The following is a 24,885-nucleotide window of genomic DNA, read 5'->3' as shown; positions in this document are numbered from 1 at the left end:
GATCAAGAGCGCCATTTAGGGAGGGCAGAGGGGGCAGTTGCTCCACCCTCCCCCTAAGTTTCATACATTTGGGTGAAGTTTACTGCAGGAGGGAAGATGCCGCCCCCATGTGCCGTCTGCAGCAGCTCCCCCCCCCCCCCCCAGCTGCTGCTGGCCAAGCTGCTCTGACCAGGAGCCTGCCTCCTGATCCCTGTGTAGAGTCCCCGTCCCCCTCCCCTGTACCCAGTCTCCAATGAGCTGGGCTGGGGGGATAGGGAGCCTGTCTGTGTTGGTCGGTGCCTTGGGCCCAGGAGTGGGTGTTGGGGGGGAGGGGGCTGCTGTACTGAACAAGCTTTCTCGCTCCTGAGAACTCAGCTTAAAGAGACTGTGTATGTGTCAGCGCACTATCTCCTTCATGCATTCTCCCCCCCCCCCACACACACACACAGTCTCTCTGACACACCCCCAACACATACACATAGGTGGTGTTGTTGTTACTTGGTACTACCTGTCAAAATGCGCAATGTAATTGTATTCTTTCAAAGTTCGTTAGAGATTAAAGTACTGTTATTTTTCTGACTGGTCTGTCCATTTCATCATCTTATGCTTAAATTTAATTCTTTGAATAGTGAGTTCTAAAATGCCTAACCTGTCCTGGATGGAGTAATTATCATTATTACTTTTATTACCATATTGTGCTTTGTTGCTCATTTATTTAAAATGGTACAGTCAAATAACAGTATCCTTCTAGAATGTAAATTTAGCTTGTACTCACCTTAGCAGTGCCAGTTTTAAAAAAACCATCTAGTAAACATAACTTTAGACACTGTGCAAATGGTTGCTTATTTTCAAATTTGTATATGTAGTTATATCTGTAAAATAACTTAAAATAATTCCACAAAAATAAACGTGGTTCCAAGTCTGATACTAATAGTAATGATGGAATTAAATGTTAGTGAGTCACATACATGGTTGTGATTGGTAAACATACATGCCAAAATAATAAATATATTTCCATTCTTAATAAAAGAGGAAAAAAACATAATAACTTATATTAAAATTAAGTAAATATGTTTTTAGTGGAATGAAAAATAATTGATTAAAATAGAGTATATAATGGCAGTAACACAGAGTGTGTCTGTTAGAGAAAGTAAGCAGATTTTATTTATCTCTACTAAAGGTAATATACAAAGTATCAAACTTAGGTTTCTGATATCTGTAGTAATGCCCCAAAACTGACACCTCAAGGCTTGGGAATATCTTGCTTTATTATCTCCTGATTGTTCTAAACTTACATATGGATTTAAAATATGGCTTTAATTGGTGTTTGTATATATTTTCCTTTCCTTATATAGGAATTAGCTACAATGCTCCTGTCAGTTAATTTCTAAGTTATCATCAGCAAAAAACCTAGTTTTTGGGTGTCTAAGTAGCCCTTGGAATCATGGTTAAAGTTGCCTGTCCCCCTTCCCCCCCCCCCAACGGTGCACCTGGACACGATCATCACTTTAAGAATCAAAGCTAAAGTGTCCCCCCTCTTTACGAAATGCTTGCAGCACTCTGCTGTGCTTTCTGTTTGTTTTAATTTTGTGAAGCCCATTACAATGCTTGTGAATGGGACTATACAAATTAATTACCGTATATCTTCGTTGAGAAGGCTGCTCTTATTAGCGGTTACTGTCATTGAGCAGCTGCACATTTGCCATGCAGTTTTTAATATAGGATGCCATTGTTTAGTAGGCATAGCTTTATCCATACAAGCTGCAAAAGAAAGTGATCATGTTTCAGAGAAGCTGCCTTTCTGTCAAAGCCACAGGGGGCATTAATTGAAAGCTGCAGCTTCTAAGTGCTAAAATAGGTATTGCTAATAATAAATGAAAGAACAAAGTGCATATTCATATTTTAAATAGCTAAAATCATTTATTTCTTTACATCAATAATTATTTTGCAATATGTCTCTACAAATGACAAGACATCTGAATATATAAACAATCTAGATATCGAGTAGAGAAAACCTACACAATACCTTGCAAAAACTATTTCCTTATGTAAAAAACCCTGACGATGACTATTATGGGAATCAAATCTACTACTGCTGTTTTTTAAAAAATAACAAAAAATCTAGGATCTATCTTAAAGGGACACTGTCAAAATTATATATTTTTAAAACAGAGATTTCCTTACCCTTGTGGCTCATAACACCTAGTGGTTGGGGTGTTTTTTATTCCCCCCCCCCATTTTTATAATTCTTATCAATTTCCTTGTTTAGTTTCTGCATTTCACTCAGCTGGGAACATGAAAATAGACAGGTCAGTTTCACTCTCTCAAGCACCATCTTGACACAAAACTGGAGGACTTAGGTTTGAGGAACCTGATGGGGAATATTTATATCTAGACAAAAAACAAACACAAACCAACCGAAGGAAAAAACCCTCTGTTTTCATTGAAATTTGCCATAATATTAATAATCATGAAAATATTTCTACTACTAGTGGTAGGTTTTGCAAAAACTTTCAATTTTTTATATTTAGACTATCTAAATTTCAGGCCTAAACTCCCTTTCAACAAATGGTTCATTATTCAAAGAACTGCAACAACCCTGTGCTGTATTCTATTTGCAGTTCAAAATACGACTGTCATAAAACAGATGGACTGTGCAGTTAGTGTGTTGCTCTCAAACAAAGAAAAAGGCTATCTGAATTAGGAGACGATCTCTCAGCATTACAGACCCTAGTATACTAACGGTGTAGAGGGAAGAGATGTATCTAAAAGTATATTCTCAGTCTTATTGGACAGAGATTTATGGTCTCAACTCAGATTATTGCACCAAAATGATCCTATGCCCTTTAGCCTGCCAAAGCAGGAACTATTACTCTGTGTACCCTTTGCTGACCAGATGACAAAGGCATCGGTGATGTCTGCTCATGTATGTTCACAGGCTAAACGCACCAACTAGCAATAGCGTAGGTGAAAAGAGCAGAAAGTGTGAAGCTAATGATGGCTATTGCAGCAAAATTCAAGGTAATAAACATCAACATGTCTCCCCTTCCCTGCATTGTGCTGATGTCACCGGACCTCTCCCACTCTTTTTGATCACATTGTTATTATTTAATGGTTATATTATGCTAGCCTTTAAAGGACAACCAGGTATAGCCCCGTTGTGTTAGGTGCTGTATAAACATATAGAGTGACAGTCCCTGCCCCAAAGAGCCTACCCACTAAAAGATAAGGCATAGCAGATAGATGAGACAAACAGACCAGAGTGAGTGAAGGAGATGGGATAACAAAAAATAATAGGAATTCTTAGCCAGCCAGGAGCAGCAATCACAACTCACCTCCGGCCTAGCTGTTATCAAGTGGCAGTTTTCTCTATGCATTACTGCAGAGGTGCATTTTGAGGAGTGCATGAAGGAGGGTAAGGTGGTGGCTTTATGGATTTTGCTGGGAATTTTCCTCATGTGGACGGGGAGAAAGCGTGATGGTGCTTGTGGGAGAGGTGGAGAGGCAGGTGATGGAGGCTGGCATCATGGGCAGAGTGAAGGGCAGGAGTTAACCTCACAATAACATTACAGGGCAGATAAGAGAGGCACTAAATTGTGAAGGGCTTTGAAAGTAATAAGACAAGGACAAGAAGTTTGTGTCTGCAGTGGAAGAAGGGAAGCCAATGGAGGGAGTTTAATAGAAGGTAGCATAGTCAGAGCGCCGAGCCAGGAAGATGACCTCGGCAGTAGCAAGATCAAGTTTGCTAGCTATTCTTCTCTGTCAACATATGTTCCCTGCCTGACATACCAAGCTAATTGATGCTTAACTAATCATTACACGGATTTAAAATACTGTCACAAACTTTCTTCACAGGGGATTAATAATTCAAGGGTATGGAGCCTTTCACCTGTAGGGCAGGTTGGTAGTGTGCTAGCAGTTCACTGGCCTATGAGAAACGAGTGGATGGTTTCTCTGCAGTTCCCCCTAGACATGTTTATAATCGCAGACACCATCACCATGGTGATTAATAGCAGAGGAGTCAAGGATCGAATGGGCCACGTGGAGACTGTACTGCCTGTTTATTCCTATTGATGATCCTTCTAGGTCAGAGATGAGGTGTCCATGGAGCACTATAGAGATGTTGGCACCACCACTACCTGAACTGCACATGTTCTTGGGCTAACCAGAGAGCTCCACAGTCCAGAACCTGTCACCAGCATTAAAATCCCTTACAGTGGTTAAATTCACTTTACCTTATCAGAGTTCTTAACTCTCCACAAAACAACGTGCACGAGGCAACCATGTCTGGGTGTGCTATTGCTTCATTAGAAAGATCTGTTTCTCCATTTAATACACTGTATTAGAGCTAGTGAATATAATTGAGCTGTTATTTTTCCAACTGGGCTTCGGGAAATGAGTTGCACTGCTGACTGGCTGTTTGGCATAGTTCTCGCTACACCACCACCAAAAACTCAGGGCCAACACATCTCGGTATGGGTTTCAAGATGACCTGTTCCTATGAAGTGAGCTGTAGCTCACGAAAGCTTATGCTCAAATAAATTGGTTAGTCTCTAAAGTGCCACAAGTACTCTTTTTCTTTTTGTTCCTATCCTAGAAAGTTAACCCTGGTTTGAAAGGGGCAAAAACCTCCTGTGAAAAATGCCAATGGCTATTTTCAGAAATCAGAGGTCTCCTGAGGGCAATCCTGTTGGCATACTGTAAACTCTGGAATTCTACATTAAAGACAGCAACAACTGGAAATAAATTGCAGCATCCAAAAGTGGCTGAAAGACTGAGGCAATAACTCCTCTGGATTGTGGAATAAAAAGACTGTTAGAAGGCTGTAGAGTAAATTAAAATGATCTGTGTTAAACAACATGGGCCCAGCTCTGCACTAGCATGTACACACGGGACTCTTCCTGATGTCAATAGGAGTCGCACACGCATTCAGTGACCTCATTTGATGTAATATCCACGTATGTAATACGTACAGAACACAGTATGTTCCATGCTTATTACACAAATGGCCACCTGTTGCCCAGCTCCTTTTCAAAGGCTTGAGTGCAAATGAACAATTTCTTGGGACACTAATGTCCTTGTTTGGATGCCTAGCAGAGGTATTCATTCATGGGACAGTTGACTTTATCCTCTGGCAGAAAATAACTACAACTTACTAGAAGCCTGGCTTTCAGTTGCTAGCTTTGTATAGTGACCTTGCATGCTAGGAGTGGCTAACAAGTGACCTCAGAATTGTCCCTAGCTATTGAACAGTAATTTCTAAGGTAGAAGAAAACTGATCCCTGAAGGTGAGTCAACAGCATCCTTTCAATGCAACTTCTTCCATTGGCTGTTACTCTTTTTACCATACAGAGGTAATGATGCAATATGTATTGCCAAGCTGTACTTAGCAAAGGATAGAATTTTTAATTTCACTGTGTGCACAACTCCCATTGAATCAATGAAAGCTTTACATATGGATCAACGGCAGTGAATGTGGTCTTAGAGCTTAAAGCAGGAGCGGGCAAACCTTTTGGACTGCGGGCCAAAATTGTATGGAGGGCCGGTTAGGGGAGGCTGTGCCTCTCCAAACAGCCAGGTGTGGCCCGGCTCCCCGCCTCCTATCTGACCCCCCTGCTTCTTGCCCCCTGATGGCTCCCCCGGGACTCCTGCCCCATCTACCACCCCCTGCTCCCTGTCCCCTGACAACCCCCGAATCCCCCACACCTGACTGCCCCCTGCTGCCCCATCCAATCCCCCCTCTCATTCCTGACTGCCCCCCCGGAACCCCTGCCCCATCCAACCCTCTTCTTCCCCGCCCTCTGACTGCCCCAACCCCTAACCACACCCCCGAACTCTCCTGCCCTCTATCCAACCCTCCCTGCCCCCTGACCACACTGTCTGGAGCACCGGTGGCTGGCAGTGCTTCAGCTGCGCCGCCCAGAGCACCAGGTCAGGCTGCGGCTCTGCAGCCCCGCCGCCCAGAGCATTGTGCTGGCGGCATGGCGTGCTGAGGCTGCGGGGGAGGAGCTGGGGGCTAGCCTCCCAGGCCAGGAGCTCAGGGGCCAGGCAGGAGGGTCCCACGAACCAGATGTGGCCCGCGGGCTGTAGTTTGCCCACGTCTGACTTAAAGCAATGTAGTCAATGGAGTAATATAGAGCTCTTCTTCCAGCCAGCTAGCAAGGAAGCTCCATCCATTCCTCCCAGATTTTGATCTGGCCACAGTGATTTATGCATTGGTCACCTCCAGGTTGGATTACTGTGCCTCACTCTGTCTGGGCCTCGTAACAAAGTTCACAAGGAGGAGAAATACAACAGGGCACTCAAAGATAAAATCCTAAACCAAGAAGACCACCACAAATTGATCATACTTCTCAAGGGTAAAGCACTTTGAGAACCTCTGAAGAAATGCCCTATTTACCCATATTCAGAGAGGTTAGCTTTCTTGCATCTTACGTTAGGCTTTCTCTTCTTGGATTTAACATCCTTTTTTAAGCAAGATCCTGCTCTTACTTAGCTTTGCAGTTGGATCAATCAAGACACAAGTCAATCAAGTGACTTGACCGAAGTCATGGACTCATCTTGGATTAGAATAACCTGTGGAGGAGTGCAAGTCTGAAAGCAAAGCAAAGTATCATTCTCCAATCTACTCGAAAGTGGCAGCTGAAAAGCCTATCTGGCTTTGGGTTTTTTTCTTGCTGACCTGCTGTGAGATGTCCTATTGACACTTTGGCCTGGATCCTCAAAGGTATTTAGGCTCCTAACTTCCACAGAAATCAACCTTTGAGGAGCTGAGCCTTTCTGCCTTTTCCAGTCAAGCTGTACAGAATTAGATTTCATGTTTAGGTCCAACAGCGTTATTTTTTATCTCTTTACAACTTTAGCCTGTTGGAGGGACAGTGTATCACAAGTAGTGTAACCCAGAGGAGACTCAATCCACTTTTGAGATGGGGTTCAAAAAGATCTGGTATAGGTGAAGGTGTTTGTGTCATACCTTGCAAGAGAATGTTCAAGAGTGGAAACACAAACCATATTTTAAGGGCACCGTAAGTCTTTTATTGAATGCACTGCAACAACTAGAGGGATGCAGGTGGCAGGCTGTGCTTGGAAAGTCCTCCAGTCAGGTGAGATAAATTCTGCCTCATGCAGTGTTTAAAACTATCAATAAAAGAGTGGTGACTTTGTAGTTCCAGTCCTCAGTGGCATGCAGGAGAATTGGATGTTAGTCCTCCTAGCCTCTTGTTCTGCAGGGCACCAAGAGCTGTAAGTGCTACAGAGCTAAGCCCCTCAAACATTTTGTGTTCAAGCCCTATTGATCACCGGTCACCCCTCTGGATCCTGTCCACTCCTCCTTGGTCACAAGGGTGGTAGTTCTAATATAATGCTTGAAAGGCAGGATTAAAAATTGCAGAGGATTGTTAGGAGCTTCAAATATTGCTCCTTTGCCCCTGCAGAATATGTATTGTTAAAATACAAAGGAATAGTTGTTGTATGTCAGCTGTGGCAAACAAGATATGTACATATATAATATTGCCATTTCTGTGGTCTTTCTGGAGATTGCAATAACTATTGGGAGAGAAGGGGTTAATAAAATAAAAAAATATTCAGGGCAGGGATGGAACACCAACTGATTTTAACCGAAAAATAATAGCCCGTATTTAAGATTTATTTCAGGTTTGCAAAGTACTGTATTTTCTAGGGCCTGGGGTCTGGTGGTTAGAGCCAGGGATTGGGTATCACGGTTCATGAGTGTGGATGAGTGTGTGACCTTGAGTAAATCATGTAACCCTTCTGTGCCTCAGTTTACCCATCTGTAAAATGGGGAGAAGAAAATCTAAAGCCATGGGATCTTGTGAAGCTTAATTAATTACTTATTGTAAAGCCCTAAGAGATTCCCTCATGAAAGGTTCTAGATTAGTTCAAAGTATTAAGTATTATTGCTATAAACCACATCTATTCCACTTGGTTAAATTAGTAAGGCAGCATTTCAGATATAAATATTAACTGATTCCTGCACTGCAGATTTCTTCTTGGATTCAAATTGTTGCTAAGGAGGAGGGAAAGGCCATCAGGGAGAAGAACAAATCCATTATTAAGGCTGGAAATGGAGGGCTGCCGAAGTGCCATTTAATAAAATGTAAAAAGACCCTTTCTAAAGGGTGAAGCTGCAGAACACAATGAAAATGAATCACAGCTGCCAGAGGAGATGCCAAGCAGCAAGCACTTACAACTAGAAAACTGTACTTAGAGATCATCCTGAGCCACTAAATGAAATGATCTCACTGTCCCCTAAAATAACCCTTTCCTCTTCCCCTCCCCAGCTTTGCAAGTGTATTGCTAGACTACATTTTAATTTGACTTTGGATTTTTAGTTGGCATCAATGTATATGACATCAAGCAGCCCTAACCCTCTCAAGGAAGCTGCCTCATGTCATTCATTTCCCACCCACATTTGTCTCCATCTCGTACAAATCTGGCATTTTGCAGTAGGCCTTGAGATGACAGCTGAAATACTCTTCAAATGCTGCTGTAACACAGCTTGCATACTTCTCGAATGCTCCTCATTCTGAAGGATGTCCTGTGTTTTTAGCCCCAAATTTACCTTTACCGTGCACAGACCTTCTGTGGTCTATCTCTCAGGTTAATTTAAATTATTAGCATTAGAAATACTGACTCATGACACTGAGGCTATAGTCAGTGTTCAGGTCCAAGAACTGATCCCACATAGCTCTCTGTACAATCTCCCCCGCAATTGTTTGATCACACTACTGCTCTCTTTTGTTTCTCTTATTTTGTCTTTGCTCCCACTTTGTGGAATGTGCATTTCAGGTGATTGAGAGAGAAGTTTGTGTCCACACATGCCACAGCACTCTCTTTGCAACCCACTGCAGGCTCCCTCATTTTAATTCAACTGTAAGTCCCACCTTGGGCAAGCTGAAAAGCTGCTCAGAGTGAATAATGATAAAGGCCCAAGTCCTGCAATCAGACCAGTGTAGGACAACTCCTGTATTTGTGTGGAACCCTAATGAATTTTGCATGGATACAGGAATTCAGATTAATGGAACAGATTTCAGGATCAGGGCCACAGAAGGTGAAACTCGGCATTATTTGTTTCTTAAGGGTCCTACCAGCAACGAGCTGAAGTGGTGATCAGAGGAGCTCTGAGGGCACTAAACCAATGCAAAATGGTATGGGGAAAATTCTCCTAGAAATGTTTAGACAACCAAGAATCAAGATGCTGAATTATTTGATACAGTGAGACACTTTTTTAAAAAAGAGTAATATTATTTAAAAACTCCTTAATTTGTTTTTAAAATCTTATCTAACCACCCCTGCCCCCATTTATATCTTAGCACTATATGCAAATTTGCTCATGTAGTAGAGGGTCACATAATAAACAGAGTTCGATCATTGAGGTCATAAGCTTGTGAGGTCGACGATGTAATCACCTGATGTAGGGACCCTATAAATATTGAATTAATACTATATTTGACCTGAGGCAAAAGGCTATTTCAAAGTCATTTAACAGTGACACAACAGAGCCTTTTCCCCTTTAGATTTTGCTATATTTATTTGGAGGTTATAGATTTAGAAGGGAGCAATATAATAAGCAAAAAGTGGCATTGCCTAGCTCAGGAAGGTTGACGGGTGAAAAACATTTTGCTAACTCTCATGATATTCGCTGTTTTTGTTATAGCCCCAGTTCCTGGAGTCAAGCGATGATGTGAGAATCTCAGCTTTCATTTAAAAAATGAAAGGCCTCCCAGTTGTGGAGGAAAGCTTGAAAATGTGACCTCAAAAAGCAGAAGACTAATAAAAAGAATCAAAATTTGTCTTATTTTAAAAATCTGTGAAATGGCAAAAGAGCCAAATGAGGGTAAAGAAACTAAACCCACATTATTTCACATTCTCTCATCTTGTTGACAACTTTTTTTTTATTTTTATTGAGAGTCTTGGGATGTTTTGTTTAAAGTGCCTGCTCCTGGAGATAATTCATTAGGTGACAATCTCAGCTTTCATTTTAAAAAATAAGTTTCTAGCCCCCATGGTTGCGGAGAAATGCTTGAAAATTTAACTTAGATGCATCCTAAATGCTCAGAAATCAGAAAGCAAATAAGCCCAGTTAAAAACAACAACATGATTTTTACGCCATTCTAATGGGGGTGGGGGTCAAACTGATGACTTTTGGATATTTGGGGTTGGCAATACTGCATCTGCTCTGTGCCATGTCTTTCATTTTGGGTCTTTGTCCAACTTCTAAGGCTGGCGTTTACACATTGTCATTAGCAGGTTTCAAGCTCCCCCACAGTAACCTTAAAAGATGCTGGCAAAGTTTCAAGTCCTGCACACTTACCATGATCGTTTGTCACTGTTTACAAAAAAGGGAACACTAAAATATATATTTTTAAGGGCACTGAGTATAACAGAGAATGGGCTGCAGAGCCTGTGCACCAGTGACTCTCTCCATGGTTTAACACTGCTACTAGTTAGCATATGTATAGTGCTTCAAATGTACAAAACATTGTAATAGCATTATGTAGTGCTGCTTTGCTCTTCTGTGTCACCTCTTACATGTTGATCTCAAAGCACTTTATACATATCAAAGAACTAAGCCTCTCAGAGCTATATGAGGTAGGTAAGGTCCCTTGCCCCTATTTTGCAAATGGGAATGAGGGACGGAGCAATCAGTTTACCAATGTCATGCAGCAAGCCAGTCATATCAGAGCTGTGGCTAGAACCCTGATATCCTGACACACAGACACGTGTGCTAAACCTGTTCTGTACCTAAGTAGCAGGGAAGCTGAAGAGTATGAAGAAAAGGGCTATTAAAAAACACCAACACCACGAATGAAAAACAACCCTACAGGGGTCCTGCATTTTTGGTTCAAATCTAAATTCCTCTTATTACAAAATACTAGATCAACCACTCTAGGCCTGATTCTTCACTGTCATGTACCTTGTAGTATTTCAGAGCTGTCCAAAGCAGATGTAAAATGCTACCATTCTGATTTAGTAGCATTCTGAACCCACTTTGTACACTCCGCTTTCGTGGTGTTATAGCAGTTGGCCTACTAATATGGAACACTTGGGAGTGTTTTTAAGGGCAGGGACACGGTTGTCTGAAAGTCACCCGTGTCCGGTGTTTGTCATGTGGACTATGTGAAATGAGTTGGTGATTCTTAGTCACATTTCCCAACGCACAAGAAGAACTATCTTCAGTTCCTGGCTCTGACAGAGGCTCCCTGTATGACACGTCGCGTAAACCTCTATCTTGCAAGCTGCTTCGTTTCAGCATAACCCTGTCTGCGTGGATCCCTATTAGGCTCTGCCCATTCAGAGCAGTTTGCAGGATCAGAGCCTTAACTCTCTGAGCCTGGGTTTCCCATCTGTATGTCCCTTCTCCTACTCTGTGGCCCTTTTGTCTATTTAGAATATACGCTAAAGGGATACAAGATCTCCTACTTGGTGAATGAACTTCATTCATGTACCAGACCCGCCCCCCGCATCATGAGACTCGCTTAAAAATTACAAATGTTTTAAAAAAATAACTTTGGGGGAAATTGTATTTGCCTTTTAGCTTTGGAGCTTTAAGGGGTGGGGCATTTTCAAACTCTTCTCTTCCTCCTCCTTGAGACGGGCTAGAAGCTTGTGTTTTTTTAAATTAAAAATGCAAGTTGTGATTCTTACATAATCCCAGGACTCCAGGAGCTGATGCTTTAAGAAAACCAGTCAACCCAGCCAGAGTCAGCACCGCCCTTCTGCCTACAGCCCCTATCGGGCCGGGGCAGCTAAGCAATGCAAGGAAGGTGCAATAAAACCGGTTTAGACCCTGGCTGCTGTCATCCCTGTTGACGGCCTCAGCAGCGCGCAGGCCCCAGTGGAGGTTACCTTCTCGCTCGCCTCCAAGCGGGACTGCCTGAGGCGCGTCCGCGGTGTGGCCCTGCCGGGGCTGGCCCCTTTCACTGGCACCAGACTAACCTGGGATTAAAGCACGTGACGGCCGGTAAGGGGCAGAGCGCGCCAGCCTCCCCTCAGGAGGCGCGGGAACGCACAGCACGGCCAACGGCCGCTCCAGGGGCGCGCCTGTCTCTGCCCCGAAAGGGAGGAGAGAGGCGGGAAGAGACACGCTTCCCACAATGCATCGCGGCACCCTCTCCTGCGGGAGGGGGAGGCGGCCGGGAACTACATTTCCCAGGCGGCTGTGGGGCAGCGGCGGTCGTGAGTCCCCTCCCCCTCCCGTGGTCGCTCGCCGGAGGTAAACAAAGTGTGAGAGGCCGACGGACGCCGCCGCAGGGCTCTGCTGTGGGGCGCCGAGGGGACGGGTCCGGACCCGGGCTTGGAGCAGAGATGTAGGGGCAGGACCGAGGCTAGAAAGGGGGGCAGAGTGTGGGGCAGGAGCAAGGCAGAGAGTGGGTGTGAGGCAGGGTTAGGAGTGGGGGGAAGGGCAGCGTGTGGGGCAGGAGCAGGGGGCAGCGTGTTGGGCAGGAGCAGGGGTATCTGGCTGTTTGATTCTCTCTTATTACACGTTATTCCTGCCCCAGTGGCTCTCTGGAGGCAGCAGGAGACGGGACTGCACCCCAATCCTGTGTGGCTCCCCCATCCTTCCCTCCCTGAAGGAGACGTATCCTGGGGACGCTGTCATTGATGTGAAGAGTCCAGATCTCGGGGAGAGAAGGAGCTCTGTCACCGCTCCCCTTGGCCGCTCCTGGTGCCTCAGGTGGGGGATTGGAGTGTGGTGCTTCAGGGCTGCAACCCCCCTCCCCAAGCCACCTACCTGGGGGCCATGGAGCGGGTGCAGATGATCAACATCCAGCGGCTGCTGGAGGCGGCAGAGTATCTGGAGCGAAGGGAGAGAGGTAATGGGGGGAGGGATGCTGGGGTGACAGCTCCCCAGGGAAGGAGTGGGGCTTGGGGGAGAAGGGGAAGGGAGGGTTGTGGTGAGAGAATCCCATGTATGGAGAGAATCCCATGTATGAAGCACCCTGGGGGTTGGTGGTGAGAGATTTCCCATAGAGGCAGGGAGATTGAAAAGGTGGGGATAGGGGTGAGGGGCTTCCATGGATGCTGGGGTTGGAGTTGGAGATCCCTGCAGAGGGGGAAGACTGGGGGGAGAGCGTCTGGTATGAACGGTTCTTGGGGATTGGGGTGAGCTCCCCACAGAGAGAGATGGGGAGGTCTGGGGCTACGGAGAGCCTGAAAACACAATGGGAAATGCCTATTTTACACTGTGTCCAGCTCAAACAGCTTGAGCGAGGACCAGGGAACCAAGCTGCCCAGGCCATTGTGTCAGCTTTCAGTGTTTTCTGGGATCCTCTCCCCAAGGTTTACAGGGGCTTAAACCTCCTCCCCTGGTACTGGCTTAATAGTCCCTATCTCCCACAATGATATGGCTCTAACCCCTTTCTCACACAGAGTTCTGCCTCCCTCCTGGTTATTGCAGGTCACTTGTTCTCTCTCTCCTCCTCTTTCCCGCCCCCCCCCCCCCCCCCCCGGGTTATTTCATGCTTCTGGCCTTCTTTCCTTAGATCATTGGGTTCAAGTGAATGAACTTTTCTTCACCGGTTTCTCTCATGTGTTGATTTTTGTGCAGAGTGTGAGCATGGCTATGCCTCGACCTTCCCCTTGTTACCAAGCCCTGGACTGCAGGATCCAAAGCCAATGCGGAGGCTGAGCCGGGTGAGGAAACACAGCAGCGGGGGCAGCAGTACAAGCACTGCCAACAGGTACCACACTGGGAGGCAGGGATGGGAAGTCATGGGGTGCAATGAAACCCGGGGCTGGGGGAAAAAGAGGAGACGAGATGAAAGCTCCTGGCTGGAGACCGTTGTGCCTGCTACTGAGAGATACCTTGCTGGAAAACTGGGCGGAGTCTCAGCGCAGGGGGATCCAGAGCTGAGAGCTGCCATGTTGGGGACTTGACGCTGGGAGCAGAGGAGGCACGGGGGGCTATAGGTGGCTTGGCACTGCCACCTGATTCTACACCATGATCTTGAAGCTGGAAAGAGAGGGAGCATAGTGAGATCTTGGGCAGGGACAGCAATACTAGTATGACCAATAGGTGTCCCCTCTCTTTTCTCTTATGTTTTATGCTACCTTCCCATCTCAGAAGTTTGCTGCATTTCAGCAGGTAGACAGCAAGTGTAGCACTTTGGGATTGTAATGATAAATGTCAGGCAAAGGAAGGAAATGACCTCTCCAAAATGGTACTGGATATTTACTAAATCAGCATCTCGTAAAACAACAGAGTGGCGTAACTGGCTTCTATACATGACACACTAAACTAGATACTAGAAAATCTCTGGCTGTCTTTCACCCAGATTCCTGGCTTTCAGAAAGTTGGGGTTTCAGTCTCCTTTCCATAAGGAGCTCCCTGCTTTCTGACTGCCAGTCACAGAATTTAGGAATTTACTCTTTTATAGGAGACCATGTTGTGTTGGTTGCTGGCCTGGTAAATCTAGGAGAGACAACCAGCTGCAGCCCTAACATGTTGCCTCTGATTCATTTCTGCCATCTTTTCTTCCTTCCAGCTGAGATTTAACTCTTTTTCTGTTACTTTCTCTCATCCCTGAGAGAGTGGACCATTCTCACTGGGACCTCTTGGGATGAAGATGCTACAGAAATGTAAAGAATTAGTATTAAAACAGGAAACTTCCAGACTAGCTATATAGTCTTCAAACAGAGCTCAGCCTTACTACAACAAGGCTTACATGATATGTAAAATGAAGGAGGGCTCTTCAAGTGATAGAGCTTTCCCAAGGACATGGGGAAGGGGTGGTAGATTGGGGTGCTCGTGTGTATTCTCTTCTGTTTTCCACACTCCATTTCCCACATGCTTGGTAATAATGTGGCTGGGAGTAGTGTTGGAACTACTTGCTACAGAGAAGGTTTCCTCATCAGAATCAGCATCATCCTGGACGGTTTCCTGTGATTGAGAGAGGAGTGTGTTTTAATTTGCTTCATTGCATAGCTGCACGATCTTTTCCCTGTTGATTTCAGTGCAGTTCTGTTTATATTCCTGCTGCCTTTTGATCCCAATTCCAAATCTATGGTAACTTCTGCCTGTGCTGGAAAATTATTGTGAGTGCAGCATTAAGATCTGTTTTCTACCCTGCATAGAGTGGGACCATGGAGCCCCAAAGTTTCCCCTCACTTTTTTTCCTCCTGCACCACTTTCCTTCAAAGGCCTTTGTCATGGTGACCTTCCCTCTGAGGAGGAGGGCTAGAAGCAGATCCCTTGGGAGCTTCTTAGCACCAGTGCCTGCATCTTCTATAGAGTTGTGAAAAGTACTCCTCTCCTGGGGTCTGATTGCTCTGAATACCCTGTCAGTAGAGAGCCCTGATATGCAGCCCTCATGTGGGAGCATATGATATTAGACCAGTATGCTTGTGGACAGGACATGAACAAAATAAAAATCTCTGAGGCCACAAGAAAATAGAGACAATGTTTTGTAACCTTATTTAATGCCTCCTTTGTATGCTTGGTACAGAGGGCAGAGGCTTTTTGCGGGCGGGGGTTGTGGTCTTAACATGAAGTATGTTGGCTCTCTCTTTGATTTTTTTAAAGCTGTTGCATGCATGAGAGCTTGTCATGAACTGGCTGGGGTATGTGTCTAATAGTGCCCTCTACTGGATGGAATTGGACCTGCTCAACTGTATGTCATAGGCCTTATACTGCTGATGGATAGGCTTGACAGAATTTGACTCTTTTATAATTAAGATGGATTATATCAATGTTTATTTGTAAGCATTTTTTTCAATGTTTATCTAGTCAGATTTTCACAGTTGCACAAAATTATGGATTTTAAGCATTTTTAAAATTTTTTATCAATTACAGTTTTCACAGTTGCAGGAAATTATGGAGGTTCAGACAGTGGGGGGAGGGAGGCAGAGGATATTTAATGTCAGCAGATGTACAAATACAAAAAGTTAAAGCTTTATAACCATTAAAACACAAATTGTCAACATATGTAAAAATATTCAAATAAAATAGCCTTAAATCAAACTGAAGCACCATATTCCTTATTTTGCCTGTAGGTAAATTTCAGTGATCATCGCTGGAAATATTTTTTCATCAGTGTGTCCGTGTATGGGGTAATCCACATTTATTGATTAAAAATCTAATCCTTCCAAGCCTACTTACAGATAATGGGGATTCTCTTTTAGCTCAAGTCATAGCCAGCCAGTGCTTCTGGAATGAGATGATCAGAGTTCCAAATGGCTATGATGTGCAGTATGGTGACAACTGTGCAGTTCTAGGGGACCCCAGATTTTCTGGAATCTGTTTTGCATAGCTTTGTGAATGCAGCATGAGCACTTGTTAAAATAGGATCCATTGAGTCCCTTTCTGTTAAAATCAAAGGGTCACTTCGGTAGTCTGTGTCGAGTAACTGTCTAGTCAAGTTGTCTAAGGTTTGGTATTCAAAACCTGGTACTAGTTTATGGGTAGAAACTTAAGTTCTGTGGTGGTGGTTTTTTTGTTTTTGTTTTTTGTTTTTTTTAAAGATTGCACATCTCATGAGAAAAATAATCTATTTATTGTAACAAAAATATGGGAAGTCCTATAGGTGAATGCCCAGTGTTGCATTTTGAAATCTAAAGTACGATTGACAAAAAGTTCTCTCAAGCACATCTAATGAAATATACAGAATTTGTTTTGCTTACTTTGTGTGTCTTTAAATTAGGACGCTTTGGTTCATTTAAAAAAAACCATGCAGGGCTAGATGACGGAAAGTTCTACAGATCCTGGATGTTCTTGTTTTCATTGGAGGAAAAATACATATAGTTAAAATCCAAACATTATCCTGCAGCATCTGCAACCCAGACATTGTAGCTGTTTCTTTCCGCATGTTCCATCCTGTCATGGCACAGTTACTAGAGAAATACAGAAGAGTGTAGAGCCAGCCTATAGGAGTGGTGATGCAGTCTCTCTTTTTTAAAAAAATGTGCAAGTTCTTCTAAAGTGTGAGAGAGTTTTTTTTAATATTACACCTCAAATGTAAATAAAATAATGAAGAAAAACATTCTCTCTATATAATGAAACAAAAAAGGGAACAAACAGGTGAGGTTCTATGGCCTCTTGAGCCATTTCCGTGCCCTAGTGGCAAATGTGTGGTGACAGTGACATCATTTAGAATGTTTGGGGCACTGCATTGGCATTGCAGCTGTATAGCTGTATGGCTGTGGTGGAAATGGGAGTTGCTGGACCTGAAAGAAGTGAAGTCCTTTTTTAGATGATAATACATAAACAACCCGATTCAAAGCCCACTTCAGTTAGTGGAGTTCTTCCACTAACTGACGTGTGTTTTGTTTCCACCCCATTGTGTGGAAAGCCCCTCGTATTCGACATGAAGCAGTGATGTTCCTGGAATTCAGTAGTCTATTTCTGTATTGCCCTGGTCTAAGGTTTGTCTCATGTAGTACTATGTGCTCTGCTGAACACCACTTTCAGTGTGTTGCCTCTCTTCCCAACTTTGGCTCTGATCCTGAAGTTGATGGTACGCAGCCAGATTACTGTGGCTGTGGGGCAGTCCCTCTACAGTCAATGTTGCTTGCAGGATTGAGGCCTATGTCTATTGTGAATGGGTATTTTAAAGATCATTTTGGATCAGTGACTTGTATTATATAATAACGTCCCTCTACTCAAACATCTAGACACATGATTAGTTTTACTTGCATGGTTACTCCTATTAAATTCAGTAAGACTATCTTGTGCTTAAAGTTAAGCACCTGTGTAAGTATCTGCAGGTGAGGCTTTCTGTGCTGCAGAACCTATAACAAGAGAGAAGTTTAAAAACAAAGTGCCTTGGTGCTTAACTCTTCCCTTTGCTTTAGTTAAATCCTCAGCATTTTTTAACATGATGGTTTTTTACTCATTCTTAACAAGATTAGGTGATTTCAAGTTCTTTATGTGAAGATGAAAAATAGTAATTTTTCATGTTCACATGCAGTGTCATTTATATAATTTACATGTGTTAGGAAGCAGACATTTGTGGGACAACAGTTGATTTCTGAGAACTTGCAAGAGGAGAGTGAAATATACCATTGGAGGTTATATTTATGTTGATATATCAGGAGGTTATTGTCTTTGGTATTACTGGGAGCTACTTTTGTGGATCCTTCACATATCAGTGGAAGGTGCTTAGACCTGATTATGTGAAAGATGCGTTATATTTAAGGCCTGATATGTCTGACTGTTATTTATAAATTTTGAATAATAATATCAAAGGTTTTTTTAATCAATTTAAATGTTGTATGAACAGGAAATAAAGTAAACATGGATGCCAACTGGGATTTTACCAAAATGTAATCAGTTTAATGAAGTTAAGGCTTATAACAGATCAGAAATTAAATTATCGTATTTGATCATCATCATTTTATATTTGTTTTGTGATCTCCCCAGCACACTGCAAAGCCTATAGTATCTTGGAGACATTCAGGGGCTGATACTGTGAGGTGCCTCATCTCATATATTGCCTCTATATAAGTCCGTGGTACGCCCACACCTTGAATTCTGTGTGCAGATGCGGTCATCACATCTCAAAAAGGATATATTGAAATTGGAAAAGGTTCAGAAAAGGGCAACAAAAATGATTAGGGGTCTGGAACAGCTTCTGTTTGAGGAGAGATTAAAAAGGTTGGGACTTTTCAGCTTGGAAAAAGAGACGAGTAAGGGGGGATATGATAGAGGTGTATAAAATTATGGCAGGTGTGGAGAAAGTGAATACTCTGTGATCATGGGAGACTTTAACTTCCCGGATATAGACTGGAGGACAAGTGCAAGTAATAATAATAGGGCTCAGATTTTCCGACATGCGATAGCTGATGGATTTCTTCACCAAGTAGTTGCTGAACCGACTAGAAGGGATGCCATTTTAGATTTGGTTTTGGTGAGTAGTGAGGACCTCATAGAAGAAATGGTTGTAGGGGCAACCTTGGTTCGAGTGATCATGAGCTAATTCAGTTCAAACTGAACGGAAGGATAAACAAAAATAAATCTGCGGCTAGGGTTTTTGATTTCAAAAGGGCTGACTTTCAAAAATTAAGGAAATTAGTTAGGGAAGTGGATTGGTCTGAAGAATTTATGGATCTAAAGGCAGAGGAGGCCTGGGATTACTTTAAGTCAAAGCTGCAGAAGCTATCAGAAGCCTGCATCCCAAGAAAGGGGAAAAAATTCATAGGCAGGAGTTGTAGACCAAGCTGGATGAGCAAGCATCTCGGAGAGGTGATAAAGAAAAAGCAGAAAGCATTCAGGGAGTGGAAGATGGGAGGGATCAGCAAGTAAAGCTACCTTACGAGGTCAGAACATGTAGGGATAAAATGAGAGGCTAAAAGTCAAGAAGAGTTTGACCTTGCAAAGGGAATTAAAACCAATAGTAAAAGGTTCTATAGCCATATAAATAAGAAGAAAACAAAGAAAGAAGAAGTGGGACCGCTAAACACTGAGGATGGAGTGGAGGTTAAGGATAATCTAGGCATGGCCCAATATCTAAACAAATACTTTGCCTCAGCCTTTAATAAGGCTAATGAGGATTTTAGGGATAATAGTAGCATGACAAATGGGAATGAGGATATGGAGGTAGATATTACCATATCTGAGGTAGAAGCAAACTCGAACAGCTTAATGGGACTAAATCGGGGGGCCCAGATAATCTTCATCCAAGAATATTAAAGGAATTGGCACATGAAATTGCAAGCCCATTAGCAAGAATTTTTAATGAATCTTAACTCAGGGGTTGTACCGTATGACTGGAGAATTGCTAACATAGTTCCTATTTTTAAGAAAGGAAAAAAAGTGATCCTGGTAACTACAGGCCTGTTAGTTTGACATCTGTAGTATGCAAGGTGTTGGAAAAAAATTTGAAGGAGAAAGTAGTTAAGGACATTGAGGTCAATGGTAAATGGGACAAAATACAACATGGTTTTACAAAAGGTAGATTGTGCCAAACCAACCCGATCTCCTTCTTTGAGAAAGTAACAGATTTTTTAGACAAAGGAAACGCAGTGGATCTAATTTACCTATATTTCAGTAAGGTGTTTGATACCGTGCCACATGGGGAATTATTAGTTAAATTGGGAAAAAATGGGGATCAGTATGAAAATTGAAAGGTGCATAAGGAACTGGTTAAAGGGGAGACTACAGCGGGTCATACTGAAAGGTGAACTGTCAGGCTGGAGGGAGGTTGTCAGTGGAGTTCCTCAGGGATCGGTTATGGGACCAGTTTTATTTAATCTTTTTATTACTGACCTCAGCACAAAAAGTGGGAGTGTGCTAATAAAGTTTGTGGATGATACAAAGCTGGGAGGTATTGCCAATTTAGAGAAGGACCGGGATATCATACAGGAGGATCTGGATGACCTTGTATACTGGAGTAATAGTAATAGGATGAAATTTAATAGTGAGAAGTGTAAGGTCATGCATTTAGGGATTAATAACAAGAATTTTAGTTATAAGCCGGGGACTCATCAATTGGAAGTAACGGAGGAGGAGAAGGACCTTGGAGTATTGGTTGATCACAGGATGACTATGAGCTGCCAATGTGATGTGGCCGTGAAAAAAGCTAATGCGGTCTTGGGATGCACCAGGCGAGGTAGAGATAAGGAGGTGTTAGTATCGTTATACAAGGCACTGGTGAGACCTCACCTGTAATACTGTGCACAGTTCTGGTCTCCCATGTTTAAGAAGGATGAATTCAAACTGGAACAGGTACAGAGAAAGGCTGCTCGGATGATCCGAGGAATGGAAAACCTGTCTTACGAAAGGAGACTCAAGGAGCTTGGCTTGTTTAGCCTAACCAAAAGAAGGTTGAGGGGAAATATGAATGCTCTCTATAAATATATCAGAGGGATAAATACCAAAGAGGGAGAGGAATTATTTAAGCTCAGTACCAACATGGACACAAGAACAAATGGATATAAACTGACCATCGGGAAGTTTAGACTTGAAATTAGACAAAGGTTTCTAACCATCAGAGGAGTGAAGTTCTGCAATAGCCTTCCAAGGGAAGCAGTGGGGGCAAAAGACCTATCTGGCTTCGAGATTAAACTCGATAAGTTTATGGAGGAGATGGTATGATGGGATAACATGATTTTGGCAATTAATTGATCTTTAAATATTCATGGTAAATAGGCCCAATGGCCTGTGATGGGATGTTAGATGGGGTGGGATCTGAGTTACCACAGAGAATTCTTTCCTGGGTATCTGGCTAGGGAATCTTGCCCATATGCTCAGGGTTCAGCTGATCGCTGTATTTGGGGTCAGGAAGGAATTTTCCTCCAGGGCAGATTGGAAGAGGCCGTGGGGTTTTTTTGCCTTCCTCTGTGCATGGGGCATGGGTCACTTGCTGGAGGATTCTCTGCACCTTGAAGTCTTTAAACCATGATTTGAGGACTTCAATAGCTCAGACATAGGTAAGAGATTTATCGCAGGAGTGGGTGGGTGAGATTCTGTGGCCTGCATTGTGCAGGAGGTCAGACTAGATGATCATAATGGTCCCTTCTGACTTTAATATCTATGAAAATAAGGAAGTGTTATTTACTACCTCTCATAACACATGAACTAGGTAGGGGTCACCAAATTAAATGAATAGGCAGCAGGTTTAAAACAAGCAAAAGGAAGTATTTTTTCACACAACGCACAGTCAACCTGTGGAACTCCTTGCTAGAGGATGTTGTGAAGGCCAAGACTATAACAGAGTTCATCTGTTCTGCTTATGACCTGGAATGAGTTTGTTGTACTACTTGACTCTGACCATGTACAAGGAGAGGATCTGAGACCACTGTCAAGGGAGGTCACTTTTTCTTTTTGTCTCTCAACCTTAAGAAGGTCCCCTTAATTTCCAAGCTCTGTTAGAAACAAAGAAGCTGATCCTGAAAAGGGGAGCCAGGTGGATATTCTGGTTTCCCACTACAAACAGATCCCTTTGCAGGATTAGGGAAGTGAATCACGATTTGCCAATTAGAAAAGGACCAAACTGTTAGAGAAAGTAGCTTTCTATTTAAGGCTTCTAAGACAGTATGGTAGGCTCTAAAGAGCACAGCCAAATGTCTGCAAGGGCTTTTCTTTGAGCAAATTGTTTTGAATCTTCTATTCCGAGAATGGTTTGTTAATTTTTCCCACCCTCCCCTTTCCCTGATGTAGTTCAACTTGGCAAGACTGATGTAGATTTCACCTCTGATTCTGCCGTGATCAAGAAGAGAAGATCTAAGTTTTCAGTATTGGAGGTGAACTCACTCTCTGGTGGAACAACTGCATGTTAGTACAGCAGGGTGGGTGTCCTCCAGAAAGTGTTTTGCCCTATAATACAGTAATATAGCACCACTAGTGTACATAACTCTGTACAGCAGGTGAATGTGCCAAATGCACAATGGGCCAAATGATTCCTTCCTGTAATACCATTGGCTTTGACAGAGTTACACTAGGGATGTTGGTGGCTGATCTCAATGGACTGACAAGTGTGAATGTCTTCAGAATCTGGTCTTTGAGGCCTTGTCTACCTGGTGATTTCCCCTCACTTCAGGTGTAGACATTTGCATTGCTAGAGTGCTTGAAACCAGGGTAAGTTCCGCTGATGCAAGTTGTTGCTTTCCTTGTCTCCATTTGGGATTTGCACAAGTGGCTGCAGCCTGATAGCTGACATTGGAGATAATTCCCAGTATAGACAAGGTCTCATACACAATTTGTTTTGAGCAGAGTTTAGTGTTGTCATTCTATTATCTACAGTTGTCATGTAAGTGGGAAAAATACATAAAATGAGGGAGGGTCCAGTAAAAGTCATTCAGGAATGTAAATCACAGTACAGAAAAAGTAAATAGACCTTTATAGGTGAGATTAGGCTGGATTTAGTAGGGTTTCCAATTGCAAGACCTTTGTGATAGCCTATATCATCTTGTTCATTTTACAACCCACCATGTGGGAGAATCTTGCAGAGTTTCAATGAGTGCTCTCCTGGTTGTGCTTTATTATTAATATAGCACCATAAGTGTACACAGCCTATACAATAGATGAGCTTTTCTAATCATGCAATGGGCCAAATTCTTCCTTGCTGTAATTCCATTGGCTTCAACAGAGTTACACCAGGAATTAATCTGACTAATTTAGTGCTTTACCCTGCAGTTCTAGGAGCCCTTAAAAGCTGATGCACACTGTTACCAGCACCATAGGAAAAATACTACTGTGCAGTAGCACAGCAGGGATATTGTTGACTCTGGGCCTAATTGTCATTTATATTTATACTAAGGCACTTAAGTGGGTGTAATATCATTTAAGGCCCCTGTACACTGTTGATGTGGTATGAAGGGGCCCTAATGTAAATAAGAATCAGGCTCATACGTTTGGTTTATATATATAATTTATACTGCTGTACCTACGTTCTATAAATTATTCTTCTCTATGGCCAAAGGCCCATTAACCCACTAGGAACTTAGGTATGTTAATCATTTTAGCAAAACCTTCTGTGCTTACTCTAGAAGTGGCAGCAAGCAGCAGGTGCAGCAGCAAAATTGTTAGCAGACAAGACTCAGGCATTCTTAGCACCATGTTCTCTAGCCCTGCTCATGGTTAGAGGAGCATGTTAAAACCACTAGTGGCCAATATACATTGCTTACACTGGGGAAGCTGCACTGGTGCTAGAGCAGGGATGGGCAAACTACGACCCAGGGGCCACATCCAGCCCTCCAGACATTTTAATCTGGCCCTTGAGCTCCCGGTGGGGAGTAGGATCAGGGGCTTGCCCCGCTCCACGCAGTTCCCGGAAGCAGCAGCATGTCCTCCCTCTGGCTTCGATGTACAGGGGCAGCCAGAGGACTCCGTCTGCTGCCCCCACCCCAAGTGCCGCCCCCGCAGCTCCCAGTGGCTGGGAACCATGGCCAATGGGAGCTGCAGGGATGGCACCAGCAGATGGGGTAGTGTGCAGAGCCGCCTGGCTGTGCCTCCATATAGGAGCTGGAGATGGGACATACTGCTGCTTCTGGGAGCTGCTTGAAGTAAGCGCCCCCCAGAGCCTGCACTCCTGACCCCCCTCCCGTGTCCCAACCCCCAGCCCCACCCCAGAGCCCACACCCCCAGCTGGAGACCTCACCCCCCCTGCACCCCAACCCCCAATTTCGTGAGCATTCATGGCCCGCCATACAATTTCCAGACCCAGATGTGGCCCTCGGGCCAAAATGTTTGCCCACCCCTGTGCTAGAGCAATGGCAGATTTCAGTAAGTGTTTGTTAGCTTCATGGCTTTTTGATGTCAAGCCCTTGCTGCTGTGAAGAATTAGTGCTCTGGGACAATGGAACTGATATTTTGGCTAGCCTATGTTGTTAGTTTCTGAATTCCTTTTTGTCTGTGTTCTCATGTTTCCACAAATAAGTGTGTACAGCACGCAGTTGATTCCCTAGTTTTAATTAGTATTCCTTGTTCATCAGTTTTTTAGTCTCGCCCTCGTTTCACTTCTGTTATGTCTACTTCTGTCTGGAGTGCTTTGTCCACAGCTCGAGTTTGTGTTAACTCACGGTCGTGCTGTCTCTAAAGTTTAAACCTTTGCTTTAGCAGAGACTTGGTTGATACCTCTAGAGTTGGCTCCACCAGCTGCCCTGACTCTTGGTGATTTTATCCTTTTCCTCATTATTGAAGGCAGTGGAGAGAAGCGAGTGTACTTGCTTTACCTTTGGCTCCTGGTTGAGCTTTAAGATCTGATTCTTTGCTGGCCTGAGCTTCCAGTCCATTTTTTTTTTCATATCAAGCTGCTGAGTTAATTGTCTTGTTTTTTTGGAGTTGCCACTGTTCATTATTTACCAGGCCCTCCTGACAAACTTGTGCCTGAATTCAAAGACTGGCTTCTCTTTTTCTCTTTCTGGGAAACTTGAATCCTCCTTCTCATCGCCTTTGAACCAACAATGATATGATTTGTATTTTTGTTGTTGACTATTTTGGACTCTATC

General features: G+C 43.5%; 1 protein-coding gene across 2 annotated transcripts in view; it reads left to right on the top strand.

Moving 5' to 3' along the window:
* MXI1 (MAX interactor 1, dimerization protein) overlaps nt 1-24,885 on the top strand; it is an 81,858-nt gene that overhangs the window by 3,748 nt on the left and 53,225 nt on the right. The window contains exons 1-2 of one of the 2 annotated variants that reach the window (XM_074959373.1): nt 12,502-12,815; nt 13,550-13,682. In XM_074959373.1, the coding sequence (XP_074815474.1) occupies nt 12,743-12,815; nt 13,550-13,682 (206 nt within the window). In that variant the 5' untranslated portion in view covers nt 12,502-12,742. Of the gene's footprint in view, nt 1-12,501; nt 12,816-13,549; nt 13,683-24,885 lie in introns of those variants that run through there. The other variant, XM_074959372.1, reaches the window with a different exon arrangement.

The sequence above is a fragment of the Natator depressus genome, chromosome 7 (genome assembly GCF_965152275.1).
Source record: "Natator depressus isolate rNatDep1 chromosome 7, rNatDep2.hap1, whole genome shotgun sequence".
NCBI lineage: Eukaryota > Metazoa > Chordata > Testudines > Cheloniidae > Natator > Natator depressus.
Note: the sequence above shows the minus strand (reverse complement) of the source record. Positions and strands in the feature narration are given on the sequence as shown.